General features: G+C 42.8%; 1 protein-coding gene across 1 annotated transcript; it reads left to right on the forward strand.

Moving 5' to 3' along the window:
* LOC129821834 (putative lipid scramblase CLPTM1) lies at positions 1 to 27,891 on the forward strand. Its single transcript, XM_055879518.1, has 15 exons — positions 1 to 159; positions 10,928 to 11,055; positions 14,742 to 14,862; positions 15,186 to 15,344; positions 15,428 to 15,545; positions 15,646 to 15,731; positions 15,845 to 15,965; positions 16,149 to 16,393; positions 16,571 to 16,664; positions 16,800 to 16,927; positions 17,095 to 17,157; positions 17,241 to 17,336; positions 17,434 to 17,569; positions 17,927 to 18,094; positions 26,883 to 27,891. The coding sequence occupies exons 1-15, from the start codon at positions 16 to 18 to the stop codon at positions 27,116 to 27,118; spliced, it is 2,043 nt and encodes a 680-aa protein (XP_055735493.1). The 5' UTR covers positions 1 to 15; the 3' UTR covers positions 27,119 to 27,891.

Genomic DNA, 27,891 nt, shown 5'->3' on the forward strand with positions numbered 1-27,891 from the left:
ATAGACCAACATGGGATGACTTGCTTCTTTGCAAAAAACGTCACGTTGACGTACCAATCTGAGCTCACGCGAGGACTGCGATTTCATTGCCAGTGTGCGACAGAGACAGCGAAGATGGCGTCGCAGGAGACCGAAGCTTCTCCGCAAACCAACGGCGAGGTAAAATGAATGAAATTGTATGACTGTCATCAATCTGTGACCGTACTAATAGCGACATATGGTTAACTCGAGAGGAGTGAGTGGCACTGCAGATATTACTATTGAAGTGTGATCATTTCACACGAGCCTCTGTCGTTGTCAATGCCGGTCGGTTTAAAAACGACCCCCTGCCTTTCACGATGCGTTTATTACAGCATCTTGCAAGGTAGTTATTTTCTGTTAAACCAACATTAGAACTGTTGACAAACATATTTCTAAACAAAGCAATGAGGTCGGTACTTGGGGAAACAGATACACTTCATGACAGTATATTATTGGGTTAGCCAGCTTTAAACTAGTTAACGTTAGCTAGTTATTATTAGCTGGCTAACTAGTTAGTTACAAGTGGCTAGCTAGACTGACAATGCTATTTAGTCGGCGTATGTACCTATCTCACGTTAGCAGATTAATTTGTTGAACGGCTTTCTTCAATGGACTAACGTTATTCCTTGACTGACTAGGCTAGTCTGCTGCATATCATTATTGAATGGGTGCGAAACGAATCACAGCCCGTCGCTGAGAATATATCGAACATCGATGTGATTTAAATATTGCAAGTAGGGATGTGCTTTCTATATTTGGGGTAGTTAGCTAGTTATGGATGTTACATCTTGTTATTAGCTAACATGCAGATCCGACCTGCTTGTTTACAACTGCACTTGGGTCAGACAGGCTTCCTGTGTAGATTAAGACACAGCGGAGCTGGCGCAAAATATGGGTTGGAAACCTACTGTACCTCAATCCAGAGATGAGAAATGTGCTGAATTATCCCATTATACACAGAGAAGATTGAATGACAAATAGTTTTTCCTGAACTGGTCTCAGCGTTTCGTTTTATACTGTATGTAAATCCGAGACACTCCATTTAGTATGATATGTTACCATGTATGGTATGTATTAATTTGTGGATGTCTATCACCCATTTCGCATGGTATGTTAAGAATTTGTTATGAATTCTAGCTAGGCGGCTAACGTCGGCTAGGCTAGGCGGCTAACGTCGGCTAGGCTAGGCGGCTAACGTCGGCTAGGCTAGGCGGCTAACGTCGGCTAGGCTAGGCGGCTAACGTCGGCTAGGCTAGGCGGCTAACGTCGGCTAGGCTAGGCGGCTAACGTCGGCTAGGCTAGGCGGCTAACGTCTGTGTTATCTAGAAGGGTTAAGGTAACATACTAAGTACTTGCAAAGTTGTTAAAGTTACAATTAGTTAAGATGCTAAATTGTCCACGATGAGAACTTGATAGACAATCTTATTATATGCCCATCCATCCACCCCGACCAACCACCCTTTTAATTCTTGCCTTAACATATCATATTAATTCGAGTGTCCCAGATTTACTGTTTTTTTTTGAAAACTGCCCTTTTCATCCTCATGGTAGGTAGCAGAAGCCACATTAGCCATTTTGGAATTGCAGTTTCAGACAATCAACTCTTGTTCAACGGAATTGCCTTTCCATAATGGCTGCTGTGGCTATCCCTGGCTATCTTATCCCTGAGACGCAGGCTAAACTACACAGGAAGCCTGTCTGACCCTAGTTCAGCTGTAAGCAAGAGGGTCGGATCTGCTGGTTAGTTATTAGCTAACTAGGTAGCCACTTCATGTCCAAGCTCCATGAGTTCCTTTTGCAAATTTGAGGAACATTTACCTGTGTGACAATTTTGGTTTAGGCAGAGGAAAAATTAGTACAAATTTACACCTGACATGGTTATGCTTAGGTAGAAAAACATGTTTTGCTGGTAAATCAATTATCTTTTCTTATAGTGTTCATGGAAACTGCACATTTTTGGTTAAAATGTTCTGTCGACAGAACAAAATATGCCAGACATGGGCACATTTGTTGTTGTTGTCTAACCACATTTCCATCCACATTTTATATGTGAGTAAAATCACAACAGCATTTTTTTGGGAATGCTAACAGACTAGGGATGTTAACCTGACCGGACATCCTCCTCCCAATTAATGGTTATGGTTTTTTTCTGGTTCTTGGTCTCTGGCTCCCTGAGTCATTTGTGTCTTACTTCATCAAACAGTTTGCTTAAAGCATCAGGCAAACCTATAGTTGATTTTATTAAAGCACATGGGTTGTGTCTATAAATGTAGACCAATCGATTGGTCGAAAGAACAGACGACTTTCGGTCAACCAAGATTTTATTTTTGTCGGGGACAGCCCTAATGCAATGGATTATAACTGGGAGTGTCTCCCTCTCTCATAGGAACCAGTTTGGTCCTTCTATCTCAGATACTGTCACTCATCTCCCCAATGGGGAATGCTATAGGAGCCATGGCAGCAGCTCTCATCTGATTCTCCCATGAAAGATTGACATATTAGGGCTGTCTTGTTGGAGGTTTTGAACGCTTGTAGTCTGCGTCCAATTGGGGTACATTTAACCTACATTAAATTCTGCCAAGTTGAAAATGTGAGTTGTAATGATTTGCTGCTTCAGATGACCTGGCCTCAATCCCCCGATCTCAATCAAATTGAGGTGGTTAGGATTGAGTCAGACCACAGAGTGAAGGAAAACCAGCCAACAAGTTCTCAGCATATGTGGGAACTCCAAGACTGTTGGAAAACCTTTCCAGGTGGTTGAGAGAATGCCAAGAGTGTGCAAATGGTGGCTATTTGAAGACTTTCAAACATATTTTGATTTGTTTTACACTTTATAGGTTACTACATGATTCCATGTGTGTTTTTTCATCGTTTTGATGTCTTCAGTAGAGATAGAGATACTCTGAATGATCGGCTATGAAAAGCCAACTGACATTTACTCCTGACATGTTGCACCCTCGACAACCACTGTGATTATTATTATTTGACCCTGCTGGTCATCTATGAACATTTGAACATCTTGGCCATGTTCTGTTATCTCCACCCGGCACAGCCAGAAGAGGACTGGCCACCCCTCATAGCCTGGTTCCTCTCTAGGTTTCTTCCTAGGTTCTGGCCTTTCTAGGGAGTTTTTCCTAGCCACCGTGCTTCTAGACCTGCATTGCTTGCTGTTTGGGGTTTTAGGCTGGGTTTCTGTACAGCACTTTGTGACATCGGCTGATGTAAGAAGGGCTTTATAAATAAATTTGATTGATTCACTATTATTCTACAATGTAAAAAAATAAAACCCTTGAATGACTAGGTGTTCTTAAACTTTTGACCGGTAGTGTATATATTTGCTCCCATCTCAGTGAACTAATCCATTGCGGAGGCCTAGACTAAAAGCCAATTTATGCTTGATCTGAAAATGTGGTCGGATGTTCCATATGGAGGGTGTGACGCAATTGTGGAGCCTCCAGAGGCCAAATCGATCTCCGTACCGCATTGCCATGCGCCTCCTAAATTTTGTAACGAGGAGGGTTCTGTATAACTCAGCGTTGACATGATTGGTTGACGGTAGGTGGGAACGGTACATCCTGTAGAAAACTCACTCACTTCCTTGTCAACAGCTGTCCACTGCTCCACGAAGCACAAGAAGTATGAATGCCCTGACCTGTGCCGAGGCCGTTTCACAATAAGTGCTGCATGGCCAATGAAAATATTGGATTGACCATGCGTCCAGATGCACAATACTTCTCTCTCCAGAATGCGTGCTCTCCCGCCAGTTTGTGTACATTCATTGTTTCATAACTTCAGTGAATTGTTTGCGTTTGATTGTTAGTGAATATCTATTCCCCATTACTTATATCACCAGTAGTACATTTACTGTTAATTCCTATAATTTCAAATCTACAATGTTTGTTTATTTGGTTATATAAATATCTGTTAACCTGTCTAGGATGAGGGTGCCGCTAGCGGCACTCCCCCCCCCCCCCCCCCCCCCCCCCCACTGAAAAGGCAGAGCCGCGAAATTCAATTATTAATTTTTTTTTTTATATTTAACTTTCACACATTAAAGTCCAATACAGCTAATGAAAGACACAGATCTTGTGAATCCAGCCAACATGTCCGATTTTTAAAATGTTTTACAGGGAAGACACAATATGTAAAGATGTAAATCTATTAGCTAAAAACACATTAGCATAATCCACCATTTTTCTTTGTCCACCAACAACAGTAGCTATCACTAATTCGGCTAAACTAAGATATTTATAGCCCCTAACCAAGAAAAAAACTCATCAGATGACAGTCTGATAACATATTTATGGTATGGGATAGGTTTTGTTAGAAAAATGTGCATATTTCAGGTAGATGGCATAGGTTACAATTGCACCCACCGTCACAAATGGACTAGAATAACTACATAGAGCAACGTGTTTACCTACTTACTAATCATCAAACATTTCGTAAAAATACACAGCATACACTAATCGAAAGACACAGATCCTGTGAATACAGACAATATTTCAGATTTTCTAAGTGTCTTACAGCGAAAACACAATAAATCGTTATATTAGCATAGCACATGTGCAAACATTACCCCAGCATTAATTCTAGCCAAAGTGAGCGATAACATAAACATCGCCAAAATATATTATTTTTTTCACTAACCTTCTCAGAATTCTTCAGATGACACCCCTGTACCATCACATTACAACATGCATATACAGTTTGTTCGAAAATGTGCATATTTAGCCACCAAAATCATGGTTAGACAATGGGGAAAGTAGCCCAGCTGGTGAGAAAATGTCCGTGCGCCATATTAGACAGTGATCTACTCGTATACATAAATACTCATAAACGTGACTAAAAAATATAGGGTGGACAGCGATTGATAGACAATTTAATTCTTAATACAATCGCAGAATTACATTTTTTAAATTATCCTTACTTTTCAATACAGTTTGCGCCAAGCGAAGCTACGTCAAAAAACATGGCGTCCTAAGCCACTAACATTTTTCGACAGAAACACGATTTATCATAATAAAAATTTCCTACTTTGAGCTGTTCTTCCATCAGTATCTTGGGCAAAGGATCCTTTCTTGGGTCTAATCGTCTTTTGGTGGAAAGCTGTCCTCTTGCCATGTGGAGATGCCAACTGCGTTCAGCATGAACTGGAAGCGTGCCCAGCGATTCACAGCGTTTCAGAAATAAATGTCCCAAAATCGCACTAAACGGATATAAATTGCTATAAAACGCTTTAAATTAACTACCTTATGATGTTTTTAACTCCTATAACGAGTCTTAACATGACCGGAGAAAGATTACTCCCAACACTAATGCTTGGAACAGGTGCGGGTCGGTGTCCTCCAGGCGCATGACGCAGCTCCAAAAGAGTGACTAGCTACAGGGTTTTTTAATTTATAGTGCCTGTGAACGCGCAATCGACCCCGTTCAAATCGTCATCACGTAAAGGCATCCAGGGGAAGACGTAAGCAGTGTCCGTATACTCATAGCAATAACAGTGGCCTTTTAACTGACTCCAGATCAGGAGCCAACATTTCTGAAATCTGACTCCATGTCAGGGAAATTGCTGTAGAATGGGTTCTGTTCCACTTAGAGACAATTTCAACTCCTATAGAAACTATAGACTGTTTTCTATCCAATAATAATAATAATATGCATATTGTACGATCAAGAATTTTGTAGGAAGCCGTTTCAAAAATTACACGATTACCATAAATAGTGACAACAGCGCCCCCAGCCTCAACAGGTTAATGCAATCAATATTATTCCAGTCTTCCCGTTATCATTGTCGGAGTGGACACATTGTTTGCAGAGTGCACAACCTATGCTACACTTGTGAAAACAAGTGGATAGAATTTTGATTAACCAAATGACAATGATTTTGAGAAAAGATGTTATTATAATTAAAATTGAACTGTTTCACAAATGTGCTTATGAAAACCATAACTGGCACGCAGATCGGTAGACATGGTCAAATAAATTGGCATTCCACATAAGGTTGCCGAGTCTTCGTGTAGCGTGTTACCGGCAACTTCAGGAGAGTAAAGTCAAAATCTTGGGTGGTTTTTACTTCTTCTGGTTATCTAGATCTCTGGCGCTCTCTTGAGTCATTAGTCTTATTTCATCAAACCGTAAGCTCAATGCATATAGTTGATTTTATTAAAACGCATTGGGTGTGTCTGTATATGGAAATTGCACGCTTAAACATTTTGAAAGAACCGATGACTTTCGGTGAACCAAGATTAGGTATGTGACTCACCTAATTCATTAGAGATTCTTTAAATGAGTCCCAGACTGGATAAGCCCAAAGGGACACTTTCAGTCACCGGTGTTGGGTCTTCTATTTTGTCTTGCTCTCGTTCTACTGTCGACAGAACAAAATACGCCAGACATAGTTAAAAAAAAATGTTGTCTAACCACATTCCCATCTACAGTTTTTATATGAGTAAAATCATGACAGCTGTAATGGAAACGGGAAGTTTTGGAACAATTTTATAAATGCCGACAGACTACGGATGTTAACCATTAATTGGTTAGCCGCCTAAAATACATTTGTCCGGTAATGCTTATCGGTCTATAGGTGCATTTGCATTATTGAGTGGAATTAAATTGGTGCGTGTGCATGACAAAATCACACGTGCACAGCATACGGGGGCTAGTTTGCGAAGCGGAATAGCCTATCACCTGTCGCACACAGTGCAGGAGAATAGCTCCTCAAAAAGCCTGTACTGAAGTGAAATGTGCTTTTGTAAGCACAGTAATTGCTCAACAAATAACAACTTTAAATGAGCGTACGGTCGTATATTTGTTTGAAACCTCAATGTTTTACTTTATTGAGTCATGTCTTACCTTGCTTCAAAGTAGCCTTGTGAAAATCCATTCATTGAAACGTGGGGGAAATTATTTTATAAAGACTTCCTCATTAACGAAAATGTCTCTCCTGTTCTATTGGTTTTCATATCAACTTTCTTTTGTTGTCCACAAGCCAAAGTCACAATCCTAGTCCTGTTAGAAACTCATCCTAGTTGTTGCTATTAGATTCCCCCTCTACGTTTCTAATGGAGATTTTCATCAAATCAAATTTTATTGGTCACATGCACATGTTTAGCAGATGGTATTGCGGGTGTAGTGAAATGCTTGTGTTTCTAGCTCCAACAGTGCAGTAATATCTAACAAGTAATATCTAACAATTTCACAACAATACACACACATTTAAAGGAATGGAGTTAAGAATATAGCAATATTTGCACGAGCAATGTCGGAGCAGCATAGACTAAAATAAAGTAGAATAGAATACAGTATATACATATGAGATGAGTAATGCAAAATTTGTAAACATTTATTAAAGTGACTTGTTCCAGTTATTTAAGTGGCCAGTGATTTTCAAGTCTATGTATATAGGGCAGCAGCCTCTAAGGTGCAGGGTTGAGTAACCAGATGGTAGCCGGCTAGTGATGGCTATTTAATTAACAGTCTGATGGCCTTGAGATAAATGTTTTCCAGTCTCTCGCTCCCAGCTTTGATGCACCTGTACTGACTTCGCCTTTTGGATGATAGCGAGGTGAACAGGCAGTGGCTCGGGTGGTTGTTGTCCTTGATGATATTTTTGTCCTTCCTTTGACATCGGGTGCTGTAGGTGTCCTGGGGGGCAGGTAGTTTGGCCCCGGTGATGCAATGGGCAGACCGCACCACCTCCTGGTGAGCCCTGCGGTTGAGGGTGGTGCAGTTTCCATATCAGGTGGTGATACACCACGACAGGATGCTTTCAATTGTGCATCTGTAAAAATGTGAGGGTTTTAGTTATTAAGCCAAATTTTGGCGCTGTTGCACCTTCACAACATTCTCTGTCTGGGTGGACCATTTCAGTTTGTCAGTGATGTGTGCGCCGAGGAACTTGACGCTTTACACCTTCTCCGCTGTGGTCCCGTCGATGTGGATAGGGGGGTGCTTCCTCTGCTGTTTCCTTAAGTCCATGATCAGCTCCTTTGTTTTGTTGACGTTGGATGAGATGTTATTTTACTGGCACCACCCTCCCAGGGCCCTCACCTCCGCCATGGAAGGCTGTCTCGTCATTGTTGGTAATCAGGCCTACCAATGTTGTCGTCTGCAAACTTGATGATTGAGTTGGAGGTGTGCATGGCCACGCAGTCATGGGTGAACAGGGAGTACAGGAGGGGGCTGAACACACACCCTTGTGGGGCCCCTGTGTTGAGGATCAGCTACGTGGAGGGGATGTTTCCTACCTTCATCACCTGGGGGCGGCCCGTCAGGAAGTTCAGGACCCAGTTGCACAGTGCAGGGTTCAGACCCAGGGCCCCAAGCTTAGTGATGAGCTTGGAGGGTACTATGGTGTTGAAGGCCTATAGTCAATTAACAGTATTCTTACGTAGCTATTCCTCTTGTCCAGGTGGGATAGGGCAGTGCGATGGCGATTGGATCATTTGTCGATCTATTGGGGCGGTAAGCAAATTGAAGTGGATCTAGGGTGTCAGGTAAGTTAGAGGTGATATGATCCCTGACTAGTCTCTCAAAGCACTTCATGATGACAAAAGTGAGTGCTATGGGCCGATTGTCATTTAGTTCAGTTTGTTCCTCTACCCAAGAAGGCAATGGTGGACATTTTGAAGTATGTGGGGACAGCAGACTGGGATAGGGAGAGGTTGAATATGTCTGTAAACACTCCAGCCAGCTGGTCTGCGCATGCTCTGAGGACATGGCTAGGGATGTCTGGGCCGGCTGCCTTGCGAGGGTTAACACGCTTAGATGTCATCTCTGTCACATGGAACTACTGGCTTTAGGTGTGCTGTTTACAACAGTGTTTACCCAATTCCCGCGACATGTGTTTTGGCAAATGTTTTAAAATGACGTTTTATTAGCTGGCTTCGTTTACAGGAGATGCATGTTCAATAATAGGCTATAGGCTTTTGACTAAGACGATAGGCATGCTATTGTTGATGAAAAATGTCCAGTCCTTGTATGCATGCATGGTATCTGAGAGGAAGAGGCTACGCAATATGTTTTACTTTCGCCAAAATTTGTCAAAAGTAAGCCCACTGTGTTTCTATGTGCTGATTTTGCTTGTTGCCTGGCTTCCCACCTTGGGACGACTTCCTTTGTTAGGGCTGAGACTAAGCGTCTTGTCATTATATGAAGATCTCTGTTATTATTTTATGTTGGTCACGTCATTTTACTGTTTGGAAAAAATGTAACCGTTGGTTGACCGGTTAATAATGAGGGTCAGTTAGTCGGCAGCAAAATTGACCGACATTTTGCATCCGTACAACAGACAATTTCTTCAGGCAATTTGTTCGTTCAACATTGTAGGATCTTTTTGTGCCGTTAAACTGTTTTATGCAATAAATGGAGGTGGATATGAAAGTAAACTTGGAGTCACGCGATGATATGTGGTCGTCCCACTACGACTCGGAAAACAATGCATTTTATTCAGCTACAGATTAAATCAATTGATGAACTTCACAGGGTGGTGAAAATGCAAGGTGATAAGCGTGATGCTCCTTTTCAATAAATAACGAGGGTCTTATTCTGTGGACATGATGGTTGATGCTTGGCTGCCGTTTTGATATTTTGAAATCTCGCTCTTGTCTATAATAATCTCATTATGTAGGCTAGACACGCACTGTATCTGTGAGCTGTTGGCTAGAGCGCACATGCCAATACCAGATTGCGCACATTCACTATATAACACAACATTTAGAGTTGAAAATGTGATGGAAACCCATTTAACTTGTATTTTTAGACTGTACATGGGAATTGAACAGCAAAAGTGTGCACTATGTCATCACGCACAGACTTTTGTCCAAAACTAGTCAGTTTGATGGAAACGTCTCTGGTGGGAAAATGCACATATTTTGTTTAGGCAGAGTTTAGAATATTCGCATGAAAATCTGTCACCTAGCTAGTGAAATGGATTATGCGGTTTTTAAAAAACATTTTTGCAACCTACGCTCTCCTTTATTAGTGAACTGTTGTCGAGAGGGCATCCACCAAGACAAGATTGGGCAAGTTTGCTATTGATAGCAACAGTTTTTGTGACAACCAATGGCAATGCAATGGAATCCCATTAAACTTCAGTTTTTTTATTCAGTACATGGAAACTTATGCGGAAAATGTGCTATTTATTTGCACTGTGCCATGTCATCAGGCACAGCTTTTCATCCGTAATGTGAACGCTGCGTGTTACACATCTGGTATCAGGATAAATAAAAAGCAAGGTCTGCTGACTTTCTTTAATTATGTTTAATTACCGCAATCAATGAATGGCAAATGCAATTTTCGTATATACGGGTTCACTGTATCACCACGCAGGGTAAAGCAGGGAACTGTGGAATGTACTCAAATAGCAGTTCTTATACTATGACAGCTTTAGTTCCAACTCGTCCAGTTGGCCTATCATAGTAGAGGCTGAGTGCGGTTTAAACTCTTGCTCCGCCTTTGGTGGCACCCAGACTTGTCCAAGTCCCTTAGTGCTTTCCTTTGTCCACATCTGGTTGCTGGGTAGATTAGCTCCGTCTTGTGTCTCCCCTTGATTCTTCACTCAAACAATTCCTAATATGGTACTGATCAGTGCCCTAACCTCCCTGGTTGGCCTAGAGAGATGCACCCCTCCCCTCTCCAGATTGACCACAGCTTTTATGGCTTGTGTTGGTCAGTCATTACACACCTACATCTGTATTGTTTGTGTGTTTGTGTAACAAAACAATATTCATCTTCAAACAATATGCTAGCAGGCTATAGTGCATAAACATAAATCCTAACAATAACAAGCCAGTTTGATGGAAAAACCTGTATCTTTTTAGTCTATAATTAGCTAGTGGAAGGCAACCTATTTTAGGATTCCCTGATTGATCTATTGTGTGTGTGTGTGTGTGTGTGTGTGTAGGTGAGCAGCAATGGAGCTGTTGCAGCCGTGGATGGCCAGGCTGTACAGACTGCTGCTGGGGACCCTGCACAGCAACAGCCGGCTCCACCACCCAATGCATGGTCGGTCATAAAAGGAGTCCTGTTCAGGTGGGTCAGAGATGTACACACAGACACACTGATATGAAAACAGTAGACAGCCCCTGTTGAATGTGGGATGTGTTTTTAACCTCTCTAGGGGGTGTGGGACGCTACCGTCCCACCTGGCAAACATCCAGTGAAATTGCAGAGCGCCAAATTCAAAATCAGAAATACTCATTATAAAAATTCATGAAACATACAAGTGTTATACATCGGTTTAAAGATTAACTTCTTGTTAATCCAACCACGGTGTCAGATTTCAAAAAGGCTTTACGGCGAAAGCAAACCATGCGATTATCTGAGAACAGCGCCCAGCAGACAAATCATTACAAACAGTAACCAGCCAAGTAGAGGAGTAACAAAAGTCAGAAATAACGATAAAATGTATTACTTACCTTTGATGATCTTCATATGGTTACACTCCCAAGACTCCATGTTACATAATACATGTTCGTTTTGTTCGATAAAGTCCCTCTTTATATTCAAAAACCTCCATTTTGTTGGTGCGTTTTGTTCAGTAATCCATTGGAACAAAGCGTGGGCACAGCAGGCAGACGAAAAATCTAAAAAGTACCATAAAAGTTCGTAGAAAGATGTCAAACTATGTTTATAATCAATCCTCAGGTTGTTTTTGTCATAAATAATCGATCATATTTCAACTGGACAATAGCTTCGTCAATAGAAAACGAAAAACAAGAAAGGCACGCTCCCGTTCACGCGCAGGATTCGTATCTGGAAATTTCCACTGTCCTCTCATTGAAACAGCCATTTCAAAATAATAGCACTTCCTGGATGGATTTTCCTCAGGTTTTCGCCTGCCATATCAGTTCTGTTATACTCACAGACATTATTTTAACAGTTTTGGAAACTTTAGTGTATTTTCTATCCAAATCTACCAATTATATGCATATCCTAGCTTCTGGGCCTGAGTAGCAGGCAGTTTACTTTGGGCATGCTTTTCATCCAAAATTCCGAATGCTGCCCCCTACCCTAATGAGGTTAAGTAGTATGGTTGATGGTAAGGCTATCCTCTAATGGGGTCTGGGCCATGCCCTAATTTGACTGGGATAATGGCCTTCTCCCACTCTAAACTGCCACATTTACCTAGAGTGGTCTGCTAGTTTAGGTCTGTTAGAATCAGGGTGGAGCTCAGTCCCATTTACAGCTCTACCGACCCGCAGTCAATTCATTTACAGTGCCTAATAGATTCAAATTTGTATTGTGGTGTCATATCAGGGGATTGTTGCCAGAGACAAATTGCACTCATTAGAGAGAAACCAGTTCACACTTCAAGACACAGGGTTTAAAGTGATTGGGAGGTAACCTTGGTTGTTGATACAATGACTAAAGACCTTCATTCAAGTCATGCACACCAGCAGCATTTAATTAAATGAATCTCGGAGGTGTCTTGTCTTAAAGGTGTGATTTTGTTTAACTTTCAGTGTTTGCTAGATGATAATAAATGTTCTCAACCTATTGGAGTCACTACACTCTGCTCGTCTTCTCATGAGTGGAGACAGAAACAGAGTGCTTGGGCCAGCGAGGGATTAGAACGACATTTAAGGTGCATTAATGAGTATCAGGAGAGTTGGGTCCTATCATAGAAGCAGTGCGGTGTGAGAGTTTCGTACTGTTGCAACACATTTCCCTAGAGTATTTCAGTCAACTGATACTTGAAGCTCAAAACAAGATGTCAAACTTGGAAGAAGCCCCCGTCGTTGTAGTAGCTCGATGGGATACGAGACCATCAGATTAGGCAACAGGGTTCAATCCTTTCCAACGTCTGATGCTAAATATATATATATATATATATATATATATATATATATATATATATATATATATATATATATATATATATATATTGCTCAAAAAAATAAAGGGAACACTAAAATAACACATCCTAGATCTGAATGAATGAACTATTCTTATTAAATACTTTTCTTTACATAGTTGAATGTGCTGACAAGATAATTTTTGTGTTATTTTGAATGGAAATCAATTTTATCAACCCATGGAGGTCTGGATTTGGAGTCACACAAAACCACACTACAGGCTGATCCAACGTTGATGTAATGTCCTTAAAACAAGTCAAAATGAGGCTCAGTAGTGTGTGTGGCCTCCACGTGCCTGTATGACCTCCCTACAACGCCTGGGCATGCTCCTGATGAGGTGGCGGATGGTCTCCTGAGGGATCTCCTCCCAGACCTGGACTAAAGCATCCGCCAACTCCTGGACAGTCTGTGGTGCAACGTGGCGTTGGTGGATGGAGCGAGACATGATGTCCCAGATGTGCTCAATTGGATTCAGGTCTGGGGAACGGGTGGGCCAGTCCATAGCATCAATGCCTTCCTCTTGCAGGAACTGCTGACACACTCCAGCCACATGAGGTCTAGCATTGTCTTGCATTAGGAGGAACCCAGGTCCAACCGCACCAGCATATGGTCTCACAAGGGGTCTGAGGATCTCATCTCGGTACCTAATGGCAGTCAGGCTACCTCTGGCGAGCCCATGGAGGGCTGTGCGGCCCCCCAAAGAAATGCCACCCCACACCATGACTGACCCACCGCCAAACCGGTCATCCTGGAGGATGTTGCAGGCAGCAGAACGTTCTCCACGGCGTCTCCAGACTATCACATGTGCTCAGTGTGAACCTGCTTTCATCTGTGAAGAGCACAGGGCGCCAGTGGCGAATTTGCCAATCTTGGTGTTCTCTGGCAAATGCCAAACATCCTGCACGGTGTTGGGCTGTAACCCCCACGTGTGGATGTCGGGCCCTCATACCACCCTCATGGAGTCTGTTTCTGACCGTTTGAGCAGACACATGCACATTTGTGGCCTGCTGGAGGTCATTTTGCAGGGCTCTGGCAGTGCTCCTCCTGCTCCTTCTTGCACAAAGGCGGAGGTAGCGGTCCTGCTGCTGGGTTGTTGCCCTCCTACGGCCTCCTCCACGTCTCCTGATGTACTGGCCTGTCTCCTGGTAGCGTCTCCATGCTCTGGACACTACGCTGACAGACACAGCAAACCTTCTTGCCACATCTCGCATTGATGTGCCATCCTGGATGAGCTGCACTACCTGAGCCACTTGTGTGGGTTGTAGACTCCGTCTCATGCTACCACTAGAGTGAAAGCACCGCCAGCATTCAAAAGTGGCCAAAACATCAGCCAGGAAGCATAGGAACTGAGAAGTGGTCTGTGGTCACCACCTGCAGAACCACTCCTTTATTGGGGGTGTCTTGCTAATTGCCTATAATTTCCACCTATTGTCTATTCCATTTGCACAACAGCATGTGAAATTTATTGTCAATCAGTGTTGTTTCCTAAGTGGACAGTTTGATTTCACAGAAGTGTGATTGACTTGGAGTTACATTGTGTTGTTTAAGTGTTCCCTTAATTTTTTTGAGCAGTGTATAAACAACAGCTTGTCTTCATCTCAACCTTTTTATGCCAAGTGGGATCGTTGGTATTACCCTAACTTTTACCTAAAATTAACCCTTACCTTAACTGGTTTAAATTTAAACTTCAATGGGGTGATGTCAGTTGGGTGGTGTCAATCATAGAAGTATAATTATGTTTCCATGGTCTCAAGCATCCCACTTAGTAAAATGTGTAGTGTAAAGGAATTTTTCTAAATGTTGAATTGATTTCAATTAGACAATGCTGACCTTCTCTTCCCTTGTCCTCGTCCTCTGCAGGATTTTTGTCATCTGGGCCATCAGTAGCTGGTTCCGCAGGTCCTCTACTCCAGACCCCAGTACCCCAGCAGGGGCACCACACTTACCCAGCCGAAACCTTTTCCCCAAGGAAAGCCTCATGGTACGCCAGCCTTTTCGCACTGTTCTGCATAAGCAATTAACCCGAGGTCATGTGACTGTATTGACTTCCTGGTTGACCTTTGGTCTGTGCCTGCTGCTCAGTGTAGGTTCTCTGGGCGAGCTGCGTGAACAGCTGGTGTCCGTTGACGAGCTTGGTCCTGGCTCGCTTGTTGACTTGCGCTCAGTAATTTAGTGCACACTGCCGGACAAAGAAGCTGTGCTACAGCAAACATCCACCCAAAGTAGTACCATATGGGAAAATCAATAGGAGAACATGAAGGAAAATGGAAATAAATGTTAACCTGTTTTTCCTTCTGTCCTCAGGACCTGTATGTGTACATCTCCCAGGACGAGGTCTTCTCTGACTTCAACGACACACAGTCCCTGTTCTGGTTCCATAGAGACCTGGTCTACGGAGACTGGAACACTGGAGAAGAGGGGGACGGCTGCTATGAGCACTCACTGGATCTGGACATCCAAGAGGTAAGGGGGGGGGGGGACTGGGGAGGGGGGTGTAAGAGTAGGATTCTCATTGTCTAATCTCTCTCTGATTCTATGTGCTACAGAAGGTTCAAATGAATGGTTCCCTCTACATCCACGTGTATTTCACGAAGACCGGATTCCACCCAGACCCCAAACGCAAGGGCCAGTATCGTCGGCTAGCGACAGTCCATGCCACGCGAAGTAAGTAGCTGACACGCACCCCCTACTCTGGTGCATGCATGACCTTTTCAAACTAGTATGTAAGTGGTTTGACTCATGTTTTCCTCTTTGACTCTTTCAGTGCTGAACAAGTTCAAACGCAGGAAGTTCGTGAAGACTAAGAACCTGCTGACGGGGGAGACCGAGACCGACCCGGAGATGATCAAGGTCAGCTGTGATTACCATGATTCGTAGACCCCATTCCTTTTTCAGTCAGTAGACCCAGTCCACACAGTATTGATTGACTGCCGTTCCTCTTCTCCCACCCCCCCCCCCCCCAGCGAGCGGAGAGCCACGGCCCAGTGGAGATCATCTCCCACTGGCACCCCAACCTCACCATCAACATGGTGGACGACCATACAGCCTGGGTCAAGGGCTCGGTCCCCCCTCCACTGGACCAACGTAAGCTCTACCCACCTATTCTCGTGCTTCTCAGTGGGTCATACCAGAGCATGTACTAGGAGGGTTGAGATCTACTGCTTATTTACAAAAGTCAAACTGAAGGTGAAATACCTTTTAGTTACTGCTCTATTCTGGCTGTCTCATTTTCTCAACCCGTTCTTTTTACCCTCCCCAACCCTACAGATGTGAAGTTTGACGCGGTGAGCGGCGACTACTATCCTATCGTCTACTTCAACGACTACTGGAACCTGCAGAAAGACTACTACCCCATCAATGAGAGCCTGCAGTCGCTGCCTCTGCGCCTGTCCTACTGCCCGCTGTCCCTGTGGCGCTGGCAGCTCTACGCTGCCCAGAACGCCCGCTCACCATGGAACTTCCTGCCAGAGGACACCTACGAGCAGTCTGACGAGGACCAGGACTCTGTCAAGGTCAGGGGTTAGAGGTCATAGGCCAGGGCAGAGTGTAAATAGAGAAGGCGATAATAGATCTCGGTTTTGCTTTTGCTCCTACAATGTTGCACATCTTAGAATCAGACTGGTCCCGGAGTCTAGACTCCATGTTGTTTCCCTGGTAACAGTTACTAAGGAACTGTGTTGTCTCTGTAGGTGGCCCTGCTGGAAACCAATCCGTACCTCCTGGGCGTGACCATCGTAGTCTCCATCGTACACAGCATCTTCGAGTTCCTGGCATTTAAGAATGGTGAGCTCGCTGTGCCTCTGTTTCTACACCTTAACTGCCTATTAAAGACCACTTTTAGATTATATATATTCTACGGTGTGGTAGAATGTTGTTTCTATACTCGTCACTCTCTCTGTCTGTGTGTGTGTGTGTCAGACATCCAGTTCTGGAACAGCAGGCAGTCTATGGAGGGTCTCTCTGTGCGCTCCATCATCTTTGGGGTGTTCCAGTCCCTGGTGGTGCTGCTTTACATCCTGGACAATGAGACCAACTTCGTGGTGCAGGTCAGTGGGTTTTTTATTTATTTCAAAAAGGATTAAATAAAGACTTGTCACCAGACCCTTTGTAATGTCACTCATAACGGCAGGCTCTGTACACATGTCATTCATGACCATTGTACTATAGCAGAGTGGTCCCTTTACTAATCCCTATCTTGTCCCATAACATACAGGTCAGCGTGTTCATCGGCCTGCTCATCGACTTCTGGAAGATCACCAAGGTCATGGACGTCAAGGTGAGATGGAGGACGGGTATTTCAATGTGTTTGGTTGCACAAATTAATCCCTGTTAGCTCATCCGGATGTGTCTCCTCCCCAGTTGGACAGAGAGAACAAATTGTTCGGGATCCTCCCACGCTTATCAATAAAAGACAAGTCAACGTACGTGCAGTCCTCCACCAAAGTCTTTGACGACGTAAGGAAACGCGGCACCACATACTATGTTTTATTTACCACTCGCATGGAAAATCTTGTACTGATGGTTTTTGTCCTGTCCTCTTCCCTCTGCGCAGATGGCCTTCAAGTACCTGTCTTGGCTGCTCTACCCTCTGTTCGGGTGCTATGCCGTTTACAGTGTGTTGTACCAAGAGCACAAAGGCTGGTACTCATTCGTACTGGGCATGCTCTATGGCTTCTTGTTAACCTTTGGTGAGTCACTGGTGGTCATTGTTCCGAAGTGTGATATATTTTGCATGATTTTTATCAGGAATTCCTAGTTTTCTGGTCTTGGAAAATCATCCTTTCCGCTCTCCTTTTCTATGCTGTGATGATCACATCGCTAAATATCTATTCCGCAGTCCAGGACAAGTGGCAGTCTATGCCGTCTTAATCTTCATTTACATAGTCTAATCCTTATTGACAGTCTGTCCTAGCAGCCAGTCTAGCTTTATTGATAGTCTGTCCTTGTCATTCTCTCCTAAATGACTTTTGAATTTTTTTTTGACATTCTTAGCGATATTCTACCCTAAATGATGTGTTGTCGTGTCTGCTTTGTGATTGGCTCAGGTTTCATCACGATGACGCCACAGCTGTTTATCAACTATAAGATGAAGTCTGTGGCCCACCTCCCATGGAGGATGCTCACCTACAAGGCACTGAACACCTTCATCGACGACCTGTTCGCCTTTGTCATCAAGATGCCCATGATGTACAGGATAGGATGTCTCAGAGACGGTGCGTTATCACTCACTGCCCTCCAAACACACACATTTCATACACTTAGTACAGCCCATTCCGGTTCTTAACAATGACTATCCTGTTGATATTAAAAAAACCTAGTTCCCGTTGGTGTTTTAACGGTACACGTATTCCTACTGAACCGTTCGGTACGGGGACCGCTGTTCGGGCCGCACCATGGGCCCCAAAGAATGTATTTTAAAAATGATGTACAACATCAAAGCACTAGGCCTGTAGGGAAATGGGGATACCTAGTCAGTTGTACAACTGAATGCATTCAACTGAAATGTGTCTACCGCATTTAACCCCACCCCTCTGGATCAGAGAGGTGCAGGGGGGTCCTGCCTTCATCGACATCCACGTCATCGGCTGTAGGCTATGCATACACGCCGTTGTATGCCTCTTGAGTACACCGGCGCTGAAAAAAATAAAATAATTCAGGCTGTTTTGTTAAAACGGCTACAGTGGTTCATCATTTAAAAAGTTGCATTATAGTGAGCGGTATGCTGGGACACGTGTCAGTGAGTCACAGTGTTTGCCGTTAATGCTCATTTGAACCACCACAGGGCGTCTTGGAGCATATCTACGCCGTCTAGTCTTTTTGTCATTCTTTTATTAATGAAAACACAAAGATGCTGATGAACAAATACTGTATACTACTTTCTATTGGATGTACAGTATATACTGTACATCATGCCCTATTATAAGGTGGCTTTGATTATTATGTGGATTATAATACATTTACATTTTGTTGATGCATTTTCATTAGGGGAAATCAGGTCTGTGATATTGAGTTAGACATTTCAAACTTTAGTCTTGTCAGGTGAACTGTTATCTTTTGGTCTGATAATTTCGTTCAAGCATTTTATTTATAAAAATAAGTTAAAAAGGAGCCTTGAATAATTAAACAATAAATGAACTGCAACATGTTGGCTAAAGCAATTGCAATCACAGTGGAATGCGACTGTTTTTAATCTGGGCTGTACTATTATTGTATTTGTTTGTGTTCCAAATGGGCTGAATTTAAGTCAATGAATTCCCTGCTACCAATCGGCAGATATCTTAATTCTTATTAGCCAATGCCCATCACGTGATTGGGGTCCTTCTCACAGGCATCGAAGGTATGAGTGAGGCCACAACACAGACGGATGCATCGGAGCACGTCCTTATTTAATTTGGAGGCTCATATTGAAAATGCTAACGCTGTCCACATGTACTTTTCGTCAGCCAACAAGATGAGTAGGCCTAACGAACAGCAAAAAGCACTAGCGTATGTCAATCTATAGTAGAAATGTTGACCTCTATTGGGTTAGCTTGTCCTTCTGTGCGAGAGAAATATTCCTAACATACTCTGGGACAGTTGTGGGACGCAATAGATCCCGAATGAATACAACCACTGTACATACATTATTTTAGTTGTTTTAAACGTATAAAAGCAATGAGGCTGATGCAACAGATCACAATGTTTGCTTGAAATGTTGATAAACTATTTCTTCACATAAGTCCAGCAATGCGCACACTGCAGTAGGCTATAAGCGCAAATGTTCCAAAATGCAATTGGCGGGAAAACACCCTTCTCAAAAGTGCACCACAAATATGACGGGGATGAAAATATCCTTCAGAAAGAGGGAAGACACAAAGACTCATCAACAAGCATGGGTTGTTTAATATTAGAACAATTGTCTTTGGCTGCTAGATGACAAAAGAAAGTTGAGAACATGAGAGAAATAAATACTGACTTCAATTGCATATGAGGAAGTGTTTATAAAAGAATCCCCTTAACATTCCTATGGTCAGAACGTGGCAAGACATGCCTCATAAAATGACAAACGACTGTTTTAAACAATTGCGTTTATGGTTAAATAGTCTAAAGCTGTGTTCGAATACCCATACTAATATACTACATACTAAACTCAGCAAAAAAAGAAACGTCCCTTTTCAAGACCCTGTCTTTCAAAGATAATTTGTAAAAAATCTACATTTCTTCATTGTAAGGGGTTTAAACACTGTTTCTCATGCTTGTTCAATGAACCATAAACAATTAATGAACATGCACCTGTGGAACGGTCGTTAAGACACTAACCGCTTACAGAGGGTAGGCAATTAAGGTCACAGTTGTGAAAACTTAGGACATTAAAGAGGCCTTTCTACTGACTCTGAAAAACACCAAAAGAAAGATGCCCATGTCCGTACTGTGAGACGCCTAAGACAGCGCTACAGGGAGACAGGACGGACAGCTGATTGTCCTCGCAGTGGCAGACAACGTGTAACAAAACCTACACAGGATCGGTACATCCGAACATCACACCTGCGGGACAGGTACAGGATGGCAACAATAACTGCCCGAGTTACACCAGGAACGCACAATCCCTCCATCAGTGCTCAGACTGTCCGCAATGGGCTGAGAGAGGCTGGACTGAAGGCTTGTAGGCCTGTTGTAAGGCAGGTCCTCACCAGACATCACCGGCAACAAAGTCGCCTATGGGCACAAACCCACCGTCGCTGGACCAGACAGGACTGACAAAAAGTGCTCTTCGCGTTTTGTCTCGACATCCGGGACATTTTGGCATACTAATTATATCCATACTATGACCAATAAGCATACTATATACTCAATTCATGTCACAAATAGTGCGGTCGTCTGATTATTTGAAGACGGCTCCGATGGCAAGGTGGGTTTTGCAGTGTGCGACAGACACTAGCCTTTCTCTATCAGAATGAAAGGTGATTCAAGTATGTCGACAGAATCAAGCCATTAGACTAATGTTCCTACATTATATTTGTCAAACATGACTGGCATTTAGCCTATTGTGGCAGACCAGGTGGTTTGGTCAAGACGTTTACACAGATCAGACACGGACAGAGTAGGATTAGCTCGGTTTCAAGGGTGTTTATTTAAATAATAAATCAAAAGAAAGGGATAGGTCTCCCCCATGAGACCCTCTCCGGGATACCGTCTTCTGGGCTCCGGGTCTGGCTGTATCCTGTCGGGCACAAAAACTGAACTCCCTCCTTTTACCTCAGGCACCGTCTCCAACTATACGGAAGTCACCTTTCTTCCCCCAGTCCCTTTCTTTGTGTGCTGCCCTTCTGGCAGCTTTATGGGACTCGTACAGCTGGTGAGCAATCAGCCAACCACATTCAGCACCAATTAGTCCTGGCTGGCGAGCCCGTCGAGACCTGGCACGTCCAGCAGAGGGAGCCATCGCCTCGTGGTGTAGACTCCGTCTGCCACCAGGCCTCGACGAGTCTCTCTGTGGTGGCTGACCTGCTGTACGCCACACTATATATATGTAATTAAAAGTCTCATTAAAGTTTGGCTACATTCTCAGGCGCCTTATGTCAGCATCGGTCCGGACAGATTGTAACCAATAAGCATAGCCTATCACCTACACTTTAACATGTACGCTAATTATTTATGTACATTTACAAACACTTGTGTTTTTCTTAAGAATAGCTGTTTTTTTTGTTTTTTTCCTTCGTTTTTAAATCAATTTAATTGGCTATTTTGGTTAATGTCTTTGGTCCCCTTGCAGAGGGCCTTGGTGCCCTGGCAGATTGGGCAGCTATTAAAGGCCGAATGGCCATGACCCTAAACTCATGAATTTCCAGGCGTGGCTATACATACATTTTTAGTCCCTAAAAATAGAACTCAACTCAGCAAGTCTATTGTCCTGCTGATGGCCCATCAAGGTTGGATGGCTTCTTTTGTATCCCAATAATAGGTTAGGCTGCCGAATGATTTACACCTGGTCCGCAGATGAGGCATTGCCAGCTGTGAACTTTACAGCATGCTTCAGACAACCCAGGTGAATGTGACTTCACATCAAATGTTGCAATGGTAAAACATTTAACTAAATTTCACCTGACACGATCACTTTGCTTACTCTTAATTCTTGCCTTTATATGTTGGCATGCATAACCTTATTTAACCTATTCTGATATGTTGATCGGCATTGCACTGAATCGTACAATATTATGCCGGTTGAGAGGAATTTTGATCATATTACCGTTATATCAACACACTCCTAACTCCCGTTCAACAACTCTAAATTGCTTTTGTATGCGCTCCAAGTGGATAACTTGAAATAACGTAGGTTGATTTAAATAATCAAAAGCAAAATGTGATTTTTTTATGCCTAGTGGTATTTTAGGAATATGTCAATTAGGCCTGATGTAAAATCATTGTCGAGAGTTTTGCATGTAGGTGTAGATTATTTATGGGTTGATAATTCAATGGAAAGAAGTAGAGGTTGCTTAACCAACGTGAGCTGAGGTGTAACCTAAAAATGTGTAAACATCATTGGAAAGGAAAAGGCGCAATGCTCACTGACCATGAAAAATTATTAGTTTTATTAAGCAAGTTTAAAATATTGACGTTTCTACCTTCAGTGGATAATCACAAAGTGAATGGACAAGTTTATATAGGGCAGGGGTGCTCAACTCTTACCCTACGAGGTTCGAAGCCTGCTGGTTTTCTGTTTTACCTGATAATTAATTAATTGCACACACCTGGTGTTCCAGGTTCAAAATCAGTCCCTGATTAGAGGGGAACAATGAAAAAATGCAGTGGAACTGGCTCCGAGGTCCAGATTTGAGATTGGAGGATCTAGGCCAGGGGTGTCAAACTCATTCCACGGAGGGCCTAGTGTCTGCAGGTTTTTGGTTTTTCCTTTCAATAAAGCCCCAGACAACCAGGTGTGGGGAGTTCCTAACTAATTAGTGATGTTAATTCATCAATCAAGTACAAGGGAGGAGCGAAAACCCGCAGACACTCGGCCCTCCGTGGAATGAGTTTGACACCTGTGATCTAGGCCATGGGGAAGACATTTAGGTATAACTCCAGCTGGTGGTGCTCACGAGAGATGTGTGGTAGACCATACAGGTTGGTACTCAGGGTGTGGTGTACTATGGCCAATGTCTCCACCTAGTGATGAAATACAGAAGTGGAACCAGTAAAAACAATTGGGAAGCTTGGCAAGCTTTTTTCAACTACAGTAGGTGAAATTGATATATAATTAATGTTTAATATGTTAGTACTGCTTATGAGGTGTCTGTCGACAACTAGGTGGAACTCTTATGACTGGAGAGGCTTCACACATAGCAAGTTACTGCATTAAAACTAAACAGGACGTACTCTTAGGCCTACAGCTCGATGGTGGTTATACAAGGATACTATACTAACCCTACTAATGATAATGACATTACTTATTATAATGATGATCATAATAATTGTAATAATAACAATAAGGAGATGGGGGGAAAATGAGGGTAGAGGATCGAGAGCTGCTTGCAGATTGTGACAAATGTCGTGTTGGCTTACAACATAATTTTTCTACCTGTTTTGGAACAGTGTACACAACACTATATAAATAAGTAATACCAGAGAGTCTTCATACAAAAAAAGCCTTTATTACAGCATAGCAAAGATTAAAAACAGACATTTGTGAAATTGCTTTAGCTGACTTTTTGCAGTTATTTGAGGCTTGGTGCTCATGGAATCAGTAGGCTATTAAACACTCAAACGGGCAGCAAATGTCTTATTCCTGTTGATTTACACTACATGACCAAGTATGTGGACACCTGCTCGTCACACATCTCATTCCAAAATCATGGGTATTAATATGGTGTTGGTCCCCCCTTTGCTGCTATAACAGCCTCCACTCTTCTGGGAAGGCTTTCCACTAGATGTTGTAACATTGCTGCGGGTTCTTGCTTCCATTCAGCCATGAGCATTAGTGAGGTCGGGCAACTGATGTTGGGCGTTCAGGCCTGGCTTGCAGTCGGCTTTCCAATTAATCCCGAAAGGTGTTTGATGGAGTTGAGGTCAGGGCTCTGTGCAGGCCAGTCAATTTCTTCCACACCGCTCTCGACAAACAATTTCTGTATGGACCTCGCTTTGTGCTTGGGAGCAACAGGTCTGAAGGACATTCCTGCAGTCAGCATGCCAATTGCACACTCCCTCAACTTGTGGTGTGTGAAACAACTTCACATTTTTAGTGGCCTTTTGTCCCCAGCACAAGGTGCACCTGTGTAATGATCATACTGTTTCATCAGCTTCTTGATATGCCACACCTGTAAGGTGGATGGATTATCTTGACCAAGGAGAAATGCTCACTAATAGGGATGTAAACACTTTTGTCCAACATTTTAGATAAATAAGCTTCTTGTACGTATGGAACATTTTCATGGATCTTTTATTTCAACTCGTGAAACATGGGACCAATTACTATACATTTTGAGATTTATATTTTTATTCAGTGTAATTAAGTGTGCCCTGTATCCTCAATTTTCGCCACTATGCACATAGCAACATATAGGGGAAGTTGTTTCAGAACCGTGGACAGCAATATTTTTCAGCATAGGGCCGAGTGATTCACTGGCTTTCGTTCGAAACAAGTTATACTATAAAGCAGGGTTAAAGACATTCTTTCTGATCGTCTTTAGCATACCCAGTCTTTAGTTTGAATTATGCAGATTATAATAAATTGACATTTTTTAGGGGTTGATGCATTTTTCTTTAGGGTAATTCAGGTCTGTGATATTAAGTTAAATGTAAAACTTTAGAGGACTTCAAGGAAAGGGGGATACCTAGTCAGTTGTACAACTGAAATGTGTCATCCGCATTTAACACAACTAAGCCTCGAATACATTGCAAGTTTGGCCATTAGGCTACACTTTACAATATGACTTAACTCTGACTGACCGCAGAATCTATCTGTGGTCTAAACTGTGGCACAAATTGGGATTTTTCACACCTAGCCGAGCTGTTAGACTGTCTCTTGTAAATGAATGGAGGTGTGGATGTTTCTGTCAGTTGACGGGTTGTCCCACATTACAGCTCCTAACACGTATCTGATCATTAATTATGAATAGGATTTATTTTGTTTGCATTCTTTATTGTAACCACAATATCAAAAAATTATTTAACACATACTCGAGCAGATTAACTTAGTCTCTAATAAATAAATGTTTTGACTATCAGAAAGAAAGAATACTTATTTATTTTGATTCAAAGCTACAAATGAGTGAGTCACTCAGCTTTATGCTGCAAAATAGCCTACTAAATAGGCCAAGCCTAAAGTAATATATTCAATTGAGCGGCAGGTAGCCTAGTGGTTAGAGCGTTGGACTAGTAACCGAAAGGTTGCTAGATCGAATCCCCGAGCTGACAAGGTAAAAATCTGTCGTTCTGCCCCTGAACAAGGCAGTTAACCCACTAAAGCTGACGTTGTCAATGAATTTGCCAATGCACCATGTATTGCGCTTACTACAGATCAGGGATGGGCAACCCCAGTCCTCGAGGACCTTGTCACACTTTCCTCCATCTCTATCAAACACAGCTAATTGCATTCTAAACTGAAGATCATCATTAGTTGATTATTGGAGTCAGGTGTGTTAGCTGGGGCAAAAGTGTGGCCCAAAGGACTGGAATTGGCCATCCCTGCTACAGATGGACCTCCAAACCTACAGAGAGCTACTTAGAAACATTTCACCCCAAAAACATCTATTGGTATTTGTTTCATTAGTCTATTGTTCATACAGTCCCACATTTTTTTGCATGTTAGCAATCACGTTTAAGATAACTTTCAAAAATACAGCCGGTATGAGGCGTTTACCTCCCTCGTGACAGCGAGAAGAGAGAAATTACGTTTTAAAGTTAATTTCCTGCAATTCTACACATTTTGCCATGGGGGTGGAAAGAAGATTTAGCCATTTTTATAACTCATTTCATGCTATTCTAGTAATTTTGCCATGCGGCGGAGAGAAAAAAGGGCAGTTTTACAGCTAATTTCCTGCAATTCTACACATTTTGCCATAGGGTTGAGGCAAATGTTTGCAGGTTTTAATATGCTAACTGATGGTCAGTGGGCCTCACCCCGGTCAGTAATTCGACCATGCTTACTACACGTGTAGTTAGCTGGCCGCTAGACTAACTTCTGATGCACAACCACATTTTCAAATTTCACCTTGTGTATTCTATTATTCTAACTCTCAACAGTAAGTTGAGACCCCGGCTGAGTTGGTCCACGGGCCTACAAAATGGTCTGCGGGCCCATCCCTGGTTTACATGAAGGGGAGGAGACTAGGTTAAAGAAGGATTTTCAAGCCTTGAGACATGGATTGTGTAGCTGTGCCATTCAGAGGTGTGGGCAAGATACAGATTGAAATGCCTTTTGAACAGGTTATGGTAGCGGTGTCAAGAATTGCAGCGCTGCTGGGTTTATCGTGCTCAACAGTTTCCTGTGTGTATCAAGAAATGTCCACCACCCAAAGGATATCCAGCCAACTTGACATAAACTGTGGGAAGCATTGGCGTCAACATGGGCCAGCATCTCTGTGGAACGCTTTCGACACCTTGTAGAGGCCATGCCCCAACGAATTAAGGCTCTTCTGAGGGCAAAAGGTGGGGTGCAACTCAGTATTAGGAAGGTGTCCTTAATGTATTGTGCACTCAGTGCACAATCTCTGAGCCATGTTTTACATATTGATATCACATGCATATTGCACTTTATTTTAGTGTTGAGTAATTTTTTTTATTTATGAAAATTCAACATGTTGGTACTCGTGATGGTGCTCTCTTCAGGCTTTATATGACTCATGATCCTACATGGAATCAGGAATAATACAACGCAATTGTTACTACAGTAATTGTTAGCATATCATTTTCCCACTGTACAGAAACCGAACCGTGACCCCCGAAACAGCGATATGTACCAAACCATGTGTTTTTGTGAACGTTACACCCCTGGTTCCCTGTAATAACTCTGTTTCCCTCCCACAGATGTAGTATTCTTTGTCTACCTGTACCAGCGCTGGATCTACAGGGTGGATCCCAACCGGATGAACGAATTTGGCACCAGCGGAGCGGAACCCACTGGAGTGGACCCTAACAAGGACAGCACAGCCACTGGGGAGGTCGCAGCCACTGGGGAGGTCGCAGCCACTGGGGAGGTCGCAGCCACTGGGGAGGTCGCAGCCATAACAGAAAAAGCAAAGGATGAGAAGAAGAACGATTAACCATGACCAACTTATCCGCCTTTCTCGCCCTCGCTCCTGGGGTGAAGAGGACCTGTGGAAACCAGGCAGCGTGAAATGTCATTTGCCAGAGAAAAGGAATCATTGTATTCTGTCATGGACACCGCTACAAATTTCAGTCTAACTCTCCCTCTTCTTTGTGTGGGGGATCTGCAGCGAATCGTAAATAATGTGGACTTCCTATTTTCTTTTTCTTTTTTTTAGTTCAAGTGAAGTAAAACAAATGTGATGTACTGTATTCTTTATATTTTGGGTAACAGTAATGATTTGGAGGCCAGGTTGTGAATGTGGGAGAACCAGTTGAGGGTGGAAAGTTGCAGTACATATCTCCGTATTTTCAGATCTTTGCGCTGTCTGTGGATTTCTTGTGATTTCTTTAAAAGAAAAAAATCATTCCATGTGTGAAAGCAATGTGTTACGGTGGGGAAATTGGTGAGTAGTGCTGGAGGAAACCTGGAAGGGTCCAGAGCCAAGTGTGACGTGAAGGGAGCCAAGATGGACGACCTGTCCAACACTTCCCAGGAAAGACAGTCTACCCTCCATTTTAAACAAATGATCGATGTTCCAAACTTGAACAACAACAACAAAACCAGCCTTGTAGGTATTAATAGAAATATATTAATATTATTAATGATGGCTTGATTTCTGTTTTTCAGTCACTTGAATTTATTTTGTATGTTCTGAAACTACAGAATCTCGGGTTGTAATGTTAATAATACTGATGTCAAAATGTCTAGTAATAGCTGATTTAAGTA

Source organism: Salvelinus fontinalis, chromosome 24, assembly GCF_029448725.1.
Source record: "Salvelinus fontinalis isolate EN_2023a chromosome 24, ASM2944872v1, whole genome shotgun sequence".
NCBI lineage: Eukaryota > Metazoa > Chordata > Actinopteri > Salmoniformes > Salmonidae > Salvelinus > Salvelinus fontinalis.